At 31.3% G+C, this 12,500-nt stretch overlaps 1 protein-coding gene across 1 annotated transcript; it reads left to right on the forward strand.

The window, feature by feature from the left end:
- Window positions 1-1,725: 1,725 nt before the first annotated feature.
- LOC122242277 (uncharacterized) lies at window positions 1,726-6,517 on the forward strand. Its single transcript, XM_086534458.1, has 5 exons — window positions 1,726-2,582; window positions 3,183-3,808; window positions 3,868-4,034; window positions 5,503-5,793; window positions 5,979-6,517. The coding sequence occupies exons 1-5, from the start codon at window positions 1,764-1,766 to the stop codon at window positions 6,254-6,256; spliced, it is 2,181 nt and encodes a 726-aa protein (XP_086390584.1). The 5' UTR covers window positions 1,726-1,763; the 3' UTR covers window positions 6,257-6,517.
- The last annotated feature ends 5,983 nt before the right edge of the window (window positions 6,518-12,500 follow it).

Below are 12,500 nucleotides of genomic sequence, written 5' to 3' on the forward strand. Positions count from 1 at the left end.
TATATGTACGTATATATATAAAATATATATTATATAATATTATATATATAACATATAATTATTATATATATATATATATATATGTATATATATATATATATATATATAATATATATAATATATATAATTTTTGGTATACATATACATATAAATAGAGAGACAGAAAATTTAGGGAATAATAAATACACACACACACAGACATATATTAATAAAAAAAAAAATATATATATATATATATAAAAATATATAGTAGTATATTTTAAAAATAAAATATATAATAATATTTATAAAATAAAATATATAATATCATATATAATATATATGTTTATAAATAAAATAATAGAATATATATAAATTATATATATATTAGGTAGGTATAGGTATATAAATATGAATATATACATATCATATATAAATATAAATATATATATATATAAATTTTATATAAATATAAATAATAAGAGGTATTATAGCTTAATATAGTATATATAAAATATATATATATATATGTATATTAATATATATATATGATATAATTATTCATATATTATAATAATAGATAATTATATTACATATATATAGTTATTATTTTATATAATAATAATACATATAATATAATTATTATATATTATAAAGTTTATATATAGTAATATATATATAGTATTTTTAAATATATATATATATATATATAGTATTATATGATGTATAGTAGAATATAATTATATGTATATTGTATTAGTATATGCTAATATAAAATTTAGTAATATATTATATATGTATATATATTTATATATATTTTAATCATAATATTTTATATATATAAATTTAGTTATAGTGATATATATATATATATATATATATATATTGATATATATATATATTGAATATATGTATAGATATATATATGTAATAATATATATATATAGATATATATATTATGCAGATATTAATATATTATAATAATTTATATATAAATTAGCTTATTTTTATAATATTTATATGTATTTGTACTTCGAATTTATTATATAAAGATATTTATATATTATTTAAGTATACTATTTTATGAATATGTATATATAAGATATATATCTTATATTTATATATATTTATATTAATATATATATACTGATATATAGTAAATATATATTAATATATTATATATATTAATTTATTTATATAGTATAATATATATATATATATATATATATATTTATTAATTAATAATATATAACAAGATATCTAGTATAAATACAATATTATATATATTTATAATATATAACTATATATATATATTTAACTTCGCAATATTCTATATATATTAAAAAAATCCATATATAAAGATAATATATATATATATATTATATATATATATATAATTAATAATATATGTGTATGTATGTATATTTATATATAGTATATAATATAATATATATATATAATATATATGAATGATAATATTATATATATAAAATATATAGAGTATATATTAAATATATATATGTATATTTATATGTATATATATATATATATATATATATATATATATATATATACATATATATATATATTTGTTTATATATATATATGTATATATATATTAATGTTCTTTTTCATACTGTATTTTTCCTTAATTTAGTGCTTTATAAATTTATTTATGTAAGTTATCACTAATATCTTTTCCTGTTTATATTCTTATCAATATGGATTTTTTTTTTTTTACTTACTTTTTATTTTATTTTTCATATGATAATCAGAAGGTGAGGATGAACTTTCTGTCGGACTTCATGCCTTTGGCCCCACTCACTGACGAGGAAATCTACGGCGCAGGTGTCGCAATCATTGAAGAGGCCAGCGAATGTGTCACCGGAGAGACATTTGTGGAAATTCAGGAAGAAAGCCTTGATTACGCAGATGAGGCGAGGGATGAAGTGAGCGAGGCAACAGCAGAGCATGAATTTCCCTTCTATAAAGATCTCAAGCAGGAAGATTTTGAAATAGATGTGAAAGAAGATTCCAATGACGCATTGCTAGCAGCTCCATTTGTTGCTGAAGATATTGGGCCGAAGGGGTCATCAGATGAGGATCAGGCGACGCACAGGGAAGGTAATGAAGAGCTTCTACATAGAAAAAGTGATGAGAAAAGGAAAGGTGTTGTTTGTGAAGTGTGTGGTAAGAAATTCCTTTATAAGAACAAATTAACATCTCACATGAAAGTACATACAAAGGAGAAGCCATATAGCTGTGAAGTTTGCGAAAAGGCTTTTTCACAGAAACAACACCTAGTAATGCACATGAGAGTACATACAAAAGAGAAGCCATATAGCTGTGAAGTTTCCGAAAAGGCTTTCTCTCAGAAAGAGAATCTAGTGACGCACAAGAGAATACATACAAAGGAGAAGCCATATAGCTGTGAGGTTTGCGAAAAGGCTTTCTCTCGGAAACAGAATCTAGTAGTGCACCATAGGATACATGCAAAGGAGAAGCCATATAGCTGTGAAGTTTGCGCAAAGGCTTTCTCTCAGAAACGGAATCTAGTAGCACACATGAGAGTACATACAAAGGAGAAGCCATATATCTGTGAAGTTTGCGAAAAGGCTACTTTCTTCAGATAAAGGATCTAGTTGTGCCCCACTGAGAAGTACATAGAAAGGAGAGCCAAGATAGTCTGTGAAGTTTAAAAATGAAGAAATTAAGTGTGAAGTTGCGAAAAGGCTAGACTGAACTCAGAAAGAAAATCTAGTAGCACACATGAGAGTACATACAAAGGAGAAGCCATATAGCTGTGAAGTTTGCGAAAAGGCTTTCTCTCAGAAAGAAAATCTAGTGAATACAATGAAGAAGCTTTCTCTCGGAAAGAATCTAAGTAGTGAACATAAGAGTACATACAAAAGGGAGAAGCATATGGCTTTGTTGAAGTTAGTTTGCGAAAGGCATTTCTCTCAGGAAATGAATTAGTAGCACCACTGAGAGTCCATACATGGAGAAGCCATATGGCTGTGAAGTTTGCGCAAAGGCATTCTCTCAGAAATGGTATTAACTAGTGGAACACAATAGAGTGAGTAGTACATACAAAGTGAGAAGCCATATATTAGCTGTGGGAAGTTTGCGGAGAAAAGGCATTTCCCTCAGAAAGAAAATTAGTGAGAATGAGATAATAAAAGGAGAAGCCATATATCTGTGAGGTTTGCGAAAAGGCTTTCTCTCAGAAACGGAATCTAGTAGCACACATAAGAGTACATACAAAGGAGAAGCCATATGGCTGTGAAGTTTGCGGAAAGGCATTCTCTCAGAAATGGAATCTAGTAGCACACATAAGAGTACATACAATGGAGAAGCCATATAGCTGTGAAGTTTGCGAAAAGGCTTTCTCTCAGAAACGGAAACTAGTGGAACACATGAGAGTACATACAAAGGAGAAGCCATATAGCTGTGAAGTTTGCGAAAAGGCTTTCCCTCAGAAAGAGAATCTAGTAAGGCACATGAGAATACATACAAAGGAGAAGCCATATAGCTGTAAAGTTTGCAAAAAGTCTTTCTCTTGGAAACCAAATCTAATAGTGCACCATAGGATACATACAAAGGAGAAGTCATATAGCTGTGAAGTTTGCGAAAAGGCTTTCTCTCAGAAACGGTATCTAGTAGCGCACATGATAATACATACAAAGGAGAAGCCATATAGCTGTAAAGTTTGCGAAAAGTCTTTCTCTTGGAAACAAAATCTAGTAGCGCACCATAGGATACATACAAAGGAGAAGCCATATAGCTGTGAAGTTTGCAAAAAGGCTTTCTCTCTGAAACGGAGAATTAAGTAGCGACATGAGAGATAAAACCCATACAAAAGGAGAGCCAGCCAATGTAGCTGTAAAGTTTGACGGAAAAAGTCTTTTCTATTGAACAAAACCAAAATCTAGTAGCGCACCATAGGATACATACAAAGGAGAAGCCATATAGCTGTGAAGTTTGCGGAAAGGCTTTCTCTCTGAAACGGAATCTAGTAGCGCACATGAGAATACATACAAAGGAGAAGAGACCTTAGAGAAGGCATATAGCTGTAAAGTGACTGGCTGGTTGCCCGAATAAGGCTTTCTCTCAGAATTACCGGGTTAGATTCTGAGTAAGGCTCACACATGAGAACGAGAATAATACAAAGGAGAAGCCATAGCTGTAAAGGTTTGCGGAAAAGTCTTTTTTTCTCTTGGAAAACAAAAATCTAGTTAGCGCAGGCACTTAGGATACTATACAAAGGAGAGAGCCATATAGCTATTGAAGTTTTGCGGGAAAAGGCTTTCTCTCCCAGAACAGAGTTCTAGTAGCGACACATAGATTGAGTAATATAAAGGAGAAAACCATATAGCTGAGAATGTTTGCAAAATTGTTTTTTTTGTTTTCACGGAAAAAAATATATCCGAGCTCCGCAGTCATAATCATATGCGTTAGTACTACATATAAGACAAATCCTTTAACTTGTGATGTCGACAGCAAAGAATTCACTCAGAAAGGAAGTGATGTGTGGCTTAAGCAGCACATTCATTGTCATTGTTAATAAACAATTATCCAAATAGGTTAAGTTTCTTTCCCTTGGTGATAATGCTTAAAACTATATATCAGAATGTTAACGGAGGGCAAATTGGTAGGAAGCTGGTGAGAGAGATGATGTAAGTAACACTTTTTACATTGCATATTTAAGAAATAGATACAAAAAAATTATAAAAAAATGAAGCTAAATATTTCTTTCAAACCTATATATATATATATATATATATATATATATATATATATATATATATATTATTATATACATATATTAATATATAACTATTACCTAAATCAATACATATAATTATACCTTCTATATTATAAAACTATATTATATATATATTTATATTCCCTATCTTATATATACTATATGTACATATATGTACATACATGTTGTGATACATATAAATTACAATATATATATATATAATATCTTCTATATATACAATAAATTAAATCTATATATATATAATATAAATTATATATATATAGACTATAATCTTCTTCATCTTTTTATATATATGCTCTGGACGGTCATACATAATATATTTGTATACTATATCTAACTTTATATTAGTATAAAATCTATTATTAAAAATATATATATGGTTTATATTATATATGTATATATATATGAATATGTGTATGAATATTCGTATGAATATGAATAGATTTATGTGTTTCAAATGTGCATATGTTGTATATGTATATATGTGGATATGCATAGCTATAAGTGAATGTCGAAACACACACACACACACACAGACGAGTTTAATTCAATATCACCTGTGGTTTTCGTTATCATAATTTTAGCACTGATAGTTAGCATTAAAGATAAAATGTTCTTAATAACTTCTTGGAGTAATATTACTAATCTTATCAATCCTATTAATTTATTTTTTGCTTTCATTGTATATTATCAACAATGAATTCCCTCTCGGACTGGCTGCCTTTTACCCCACTCAGGGACGAGGAAATCTGCGGCGCAGGGGTCGCAATCAAGGTGTCACCGAAGAGACGTGGAAATTAAAGAAGTAAGCCTTGATTATGCAGATGAGGCGAGGGATGAAATGGGCGAGGCAACAATAGAGCATGGATATCCATTCTATAATTATCTCAAACAGGAAGATTTTGAAAGAGACTCAAGTAGTATGACTGAAGATTCCAATGGCGCATTGTCAGCAGCTTCATTTGTGGCTGAGGAATTTGGGCTCAAGGGGTCATCAGTTGAGGACCAGGCGGCGCACAGGGAGGGCAGTGAGGAGCTTAGAAATTATGATAAGAAAAAGAAAACTTTTGTTTGTGAAGTTTGTGGCAAGAAATTCCATTAGAAGAACTTTTTCATTACTCACAAGAGAATATCTATAAAAGAGAAACAGTATAACTTTGAGGATTTGTGAAAAGGCTTTTTCCCAAAAACATAATCTAGTAAGGCACATGAGAGTATATACAAAGAAGAAGCCGTATAGTTGTGAGGTTTTTGAAAAAAACTTTCTCTATCAGATCTAAGCTAGTAAAGCACATAAGAATATACACAAAGGAGAATCTGTATGACTGTGAGGTTTGCAATAAGGCCTTCCCACAAAAAAGGGATTTAGTAAGGCACGTGAGAGTACATACAAAGGAGAAGCCGTATAGTTGTGAGGTTTGCGAAAAGGAATTCTCACAGAAACAGTCTAGTAAAGCACATGTGAATACATATAAAGGAGAAGCCGTATAGCTGTGAGGTTTGCGAAAAGTTTTTTTCACGGAAAGAAAATCTAGTAAGGCACATGAGAATACATACAAAGGAGAAGCCGTATAATTGTGAAGTAGCAAAAAGGCTTTTTCACAGAAACAAAATTTAGTTAGGGACATTAGAGTACATGCAAGTCAAACCCTTTTACTTGTGATGTAGACAGCAATGGATTCACTCAGAAAGGAAGTGACTTGTGGCTTAAGCAGCACATTCATTGCCATTGTTAATAAACAGTTATCTAAATAGGTTATGTTTCTTTCCCTTGGTGATAAGGCTTAAAACGTGACATCATAATTTTGCACATACAAGAGATTTGTGTAGAACCTCTTTACCAGAGAAGGCAACGCGCTGCAGGGTAAATTAGTAATGAGCTGGAGAGAGACATGAAGCAAGGAACATTTTTATATTGCACTTAAAAAAAAAAAAAAAAAAAAAGCTTAATTGATTCATAAAACTACATATGAAACGTTTTATAGAACACCATAATACATGAATTCGGGCACTCTATTTTCGAGAAAATAGATTATATAAGAGAATAATTCTGATACCAAATACGAGTTTTCACTTAAAGCTAAACATAGAATCACTAAACATCTGTATTCCTTACTCTTAATAAGGGGAGCCAGAGTCCCACACAGCCACAAACACGCCCTTCTGAATTTCTGATTCTAATTCAATTCCTCAAGCTTCTAGTCAGAATGTGTAGTTATTTTGTTTCTTGCATCAGATCTATTGCAATTTTGTTTATGATTATCATATTCTTGATCCTGGATGTCTTTGCTCACCTCTCGCTTTGAAAGATGTCAACATTTACGAAAGTGCACATCTTGTTTTCACCCTTTATGACCAAGGCAAGTCAGAAGAAGAAAGCAGCAACGTTTTATGCATAGGAATATTTTTATCTATTTCTTTTCTTTACTTTTATTTTATTTATTTTGTCTATTTCTATTTTTTTTATGTCCGTTTTTGACGAAAACGGTATTTATTTCTTTGTCTATTTTTTATTGATTCTCCCCTCTCCTCTGCAATTATAAAGTATTTAATTGTAATGGAGTAGAAGTTAGTCAGGACGCACAAGTGCTCAGCGGCTCAGTGCGCGTCGGGGTGGGGAGTGGGGGGGGGGGGGGGAAAGAATGGTCAAATATATGTAGATAAATTGCAAATGTGACATTAATCAATTTACTAATACCCTCTAAGGCCAAATCTTAATCGAAGATGCTCTTCCCAGTTCTTGCAATCTTGAACCTCCATCAACCTGAAATACACAATTACGTTATACGTTGTTACTGCGGGACCCTGCCTATATTATTCCCGTGCTCTCTTTCTCTCTCTGTAACTCTCTCTCTCTATCCATCTTTCTCTGTCTCTTTCTCTCTCTCTCTCTGTCTCACTCTCTTTCTCTCTCTCCTCCCCTCTGTCCCTCTTTCGCTGTCTGTATCGCTCTCTCTCTTTTTCTTTCTCTCTCTCTCCTCCCCTCTGTCACTCTCTCTCTCCCTATCTATTTCTCACTTTCTCTGTCTCTCTTTCTCTGTCTCTCTCTCTCTCTCTCTCTCTCTCTCTCTCTCACACACTGTCTCTCTCTCACACTGTCTCTCTTTCTCTCTCTCTCTCTCTCACTTTCTGTCTCTCTTTCTTCTACTCTCTGCCTCTCTCTATTTCTGACTCTCCCTCCCTCCCTTTCTCTGTCTTTCTGCCTCTCTCTCTCTCTCTCTCTCTCTCTCTCTGTCTGTCTAGCTCTCTCTCTCTCTCTGTCTCTCTCTCTCCTCCTCTGTCTGTCTGTCTATCTATCTCTCCCTCTCTTTTTTTTCTCTCTCCCCTCTTCCTCTCTCTCTCTCTTTCTGTCTATCTGTCTCTACCTTTCCTTTTTTCTCTCTCCCCTCTTCCTCTCTTTCTCTTTCTGTCTCTCTGTTTGCCTTCCTCTCTCTCTCTGTTTCTTTCTTTCTCTCTATCTGTCTCTCTCTCACTCTCTCTCTCTGTCAGTCTGTCTCTCTCTCTCTCTCTCTATCTGTCTATATCTCTTACTGTCTCTCTCTTTCTTTCTCTCTCTCTCTCCCTATCTATTTCTCACTCTCTGTCTCTCTGTCAGTCTGTCTCTCGCTTTTTATCTGTCTCTCTCTCTCTCTTTCTCCTCTCCCCTCTGTCACTCTCTTTTTTTCTTCCCCCCCCCCCCTCTCTCACACTTTCTTTGTTTTTTGTTTTTTCTCTCTTCTTCTTTGTCTCACTCATTGTTCCTGACTCTCTATTTGTTTTTTGTTTTCTCTCTTCTTCTTTGTCTCACTCATTGTTCCTGACTCTCTATCTCTTTCTCTCTCTGTGTCTCTCTGCCCCCTCCCCTCTCTCTCTCTTTCTTTCTCTGTCTATCTGCTTCTCTCTCTCGCTCTCTCATTCTCCGTCTCTCACTCACTTTATCTGTCTCTCTGCCTGTCTATCTGTCTCTCTCTCTCGCTCTCTCTCTGTCTGTCTCTTTGGGTCCCTGTTTGTCTCTCTGTCCCTGTCACTCTTTATCTCTCTCTCTGTTTCTCTGTTTCTCTTACTCTCTGTCTTTCTCTCTCTTTCTCTGTCTCCCTATCTCTTATTTTCTGTGTTTGTATGTCTGTCTCTCTCTTTCTCTGTCTGTCTCTGTGTCTGATATTAAAGATGATATAAAGATGATTCTATTTACTGTATTACCATAGCATACAAATGGTAATGATAATATTCATGATAGTAATGATGGTGTTAATCACAAGGATAATTATCATGATTATGATATCAAAGATATTTTATAGATATAAAGATATCTCAAGATTTGGAACTTCAGATAGATTAACATCAAGGAATGACATAACATAGAATTACATCAATGATGGTAATTAAATAATTTTAATGATAACAAAGATATCAATAAGATAATGATATAGATAGTGATAATGATGTAAATTATATCAGTAACTAGTACTAATGATAGAAATAGTAATTATGAGGACAATACCAACGATGATAATGGAAGTGCAACAAAAATAAAGTAACGATATTAGATGATACCTTTGGTGATCATATTACCATTTACATATTGCATAATATTATATCATTCCGTATTATATCATCATATTACCATTATAATTGTAATTTCCATTACAATCATTTCTATTACAATTACCATAATTCTTAAAATTATCAGTGCCATTATTATTATCATTGTCATTATAATTATCATTGTCATTATAATTATCATTATCAGTATAATTATCATTGTCATTATAGTTATCATTGTCATTATAATTATCACACACACACACACACACACACACACACACACAGCACACAAACTCACCCCACACACACATCACGATATATATATATATATATATATATATATATATAATATATATATAAAATGTATATATATATATAAATATAAATACATATATATATATATATATATATATATATATATATATATATATATAACTCATTTCTTACCTTTTAAAACAATATGGTCATCACATGTCAAACAATATTTAATAAGGTATTTTTTTCCTGTAGATATTCAAATAATGCTTTTCATTATTCTTCACTATATATCATAATACGCATGATGGATTTGAAATCAGCAAACCTGTTAAAATTAGTAAACCTGCTATATAATCCATTTACAAATATAATTACCATTATCTTTAGCAATATAATTACCATTAACATTACCATCATTATTACCCTTAACATTACCATCATAATTACCATTACCATTTTCATCATATTTATCATTACAATTTTCATCAACAAAAACATCCTCTTCTTGTTAGTGGCATTATTATCATTATCAGTATTATCCTTTTACCAGTTTTCCTCTCTTGTCCATTACCAATTACTATTGACATTGCCAACATCATCGTTGATTATTATGTTAATACAATTGAAATTGACATTACCATTAGGATTTATATTATCATCATTATTATAATTGTTCATATTCATTTTTTTTCTTTCTTTCAAATTTCCTTTCTTCTGCTATTACTACAATTAGTATTATCGTTATCAACCCCATCTTAATCATTACTGTTACTGTTATCATTATAAACTTCATTGTTAGAAGTATTATTGCTTAGAATTATATTAAAGACAAGTCAAAATGTTATTTTCCTGCAACAACCATCTGTAGTATTTTGTTTGTAAAACAACTCTCTGTAACAACCTAAAGCTTGGACTTGACGTGACAGAAGGGCATGGCGATCGCCACTGTCTCCTCGTACCCCAAGACACACTGTGATGGCTGTAATAGATAGTAATAAAAACTCTAATTACCACACATAAGAAACCAAAGGTCGATGTCAAGCACGGCAGCTAAAACAATAACAATGCAAGATGTAAATAAGATGATTTACAACAATAATAGAATGGATGATACGTAATAGGGAAAGCTAAACAGCAAAGCTAACGAGATCTGATATAGGTATATCGATACATATATATATATATATATATATATATATATATATATATATATATATATATATAATAAACCAATATAAACACAATATAGTCAAGGCTTGTCACGTCCCTTATAGTCATGTCAAAACAAAACCCGCCCAGGTGTCATGGGGCTTGTTTTTAAGCTTTTGGCGGCTCCTTTCCTGCAACTTCCTCTCTCCTCCGATATTATAGCCTCGGGGGACATGAGAGGCATACTGAAGTGGCGCCTGGCGACAATTTGTCATAAACATAACCAAAATACAAAAACAAACAAACAAACAAAAATAAATGAGACACAATATAATTACGTTGTATGCACTTACAACATAACCACGCTATATGGCTTCACACATTTTTCATTTTTTTTTTTTTGGTCGGTATATGACACAGCCATGGCTGACCTACTCACGAGGTGAGGGTTTCACAGTGTGCACGTTGAACACTAGTGGTATGGCAAAGTGACCGAATTGTTATGGCGAACAAGGCCAATGAGGCTTACCCTCTATGCGCACGCAGTACAAATAAAATGATTTCTTTCTTTCTTCTTACCTTTTAAAAACAATATGGTCATCACATGGTCAAACAATAATTTAATAAAGTATTTTTTTTCCTGTAGATTTATTTCAGAAATAATGCTTTTCATTATTCGTTTCTCACTATATATTCATTAATACGGTCATGATGGATTTGGAAATCAAGCCAAACCTGTTTTTAAAATTATAGTAAACCTGCTATAAATAATTGCCATTTACAAATATAAAATATATTTAACCATTATCTTTAGCAATATATTTACCATTAATATAATCATCATTATTTTCCTTTACATCACCATCATACTTACCATTACCATACTTATCCTATTTATGATTACTATTTTCTTCAACAAAACATATCCTCTCCTCATTCTTGTTATAGTGGATTATTACATTATTCTGGATGTATTATTCCTTTTTACCAGTTTTTTTTTTCCCTTCCTCTCTTGTCCATTACCAATTACTATTGACATTGCCAACATCATCGTTGATTATTATGTTAATACAATTGAAATTGACATTACCATTAGGATTTATATTATCATCATTATTATAATTGTTCATATTCATTTTTTTTCTTTCTTTCAAATTTCCTTTCTTTTCTGCTATTGCTATTATTTTTATTATCGTTATCAACCCCATCTTAATCATTACTGTTACTGTTATCATTATAAACTTCATTGTTAGAAGTATTATTGCTTAGAATTATATTAAAGACAAGTCAAAATGTTATTTTCCTGCAACAACCATCTGTAGTATTTGTAACAACCATCTGTAACAACCAAAGCTTGGACGAGTGAAGGGGCATGGCGATCGCCCTTCCTCGTCCCCCAAGACACACTGTGATGGCTGTATAGATAGCTCTAATTACCACACATAAGAAACCAAAGGTAGATGTCAAGCACGGCAGCTAAAACAATAACAATGCAAGATGTAAATAAGATGATTTACAACAATAATAGAATGGATGATACGTAATAGGGAAAGCTAAACAGCAAAGCTAACGAGATCTGATATAGGTATATCGAGACCACGAAGGATACACTGACAATGCACAATGTATGAAATAAGTCACTAAGTTACTAGACAAATCTATCTGGAGTCCAGATGTATGTGTGCAAACATATATATCTATATATATATGTATCTCTCTCTCTCTCTCTCTCTCTCTCTCTCTCCCTCTTTTTTTTTTCTCTTTATCATTCATCCTCTCTCTCATCTCTCTCTCTCTCCTCCAA

The sequence above is a fragment of the Penaeus japonicus genome, unplaced genomic scaffold, assembly GCF_977035675.1.
Source record: "Penaeus japonicus unplaced genomic scaffold, GWHDUDI00000001_assembly GWHDUDI00000041, whole genome shotgun sequence".
Classification (NCBI taxonomy): Eukaryota; Metazoa; Arthropoda; class Malacostraca; order Decapoda; family Penaeidae; genus Penaeus; species Penaeus japonicus.

Bases quoted from the DNA above. Each gene is read 5' to 3' on its own strand.
- LOC122242277 (XM_086534458.1), top strand. From the start codon at position 1,764: ATGAACTTTCTGTCGGACTTCATGCCTTTGGCCCCACTCACTGACGAG. The intron at 2,583-3,182 runs GTTTGCGAAAAG...TATATCTGTGAG, and splicing joins AGAAGCCATATATCTGTGAA to GTTTGCGAAAAGGCTTTCTC. The intron at 3,809-3,867 runs GTAGCGACATGA...GTAGCTGTAAAG, and splicing joins TCTCTGAAACGGAGAATTAA to TTTGACGGAAAAAGTCTTTT.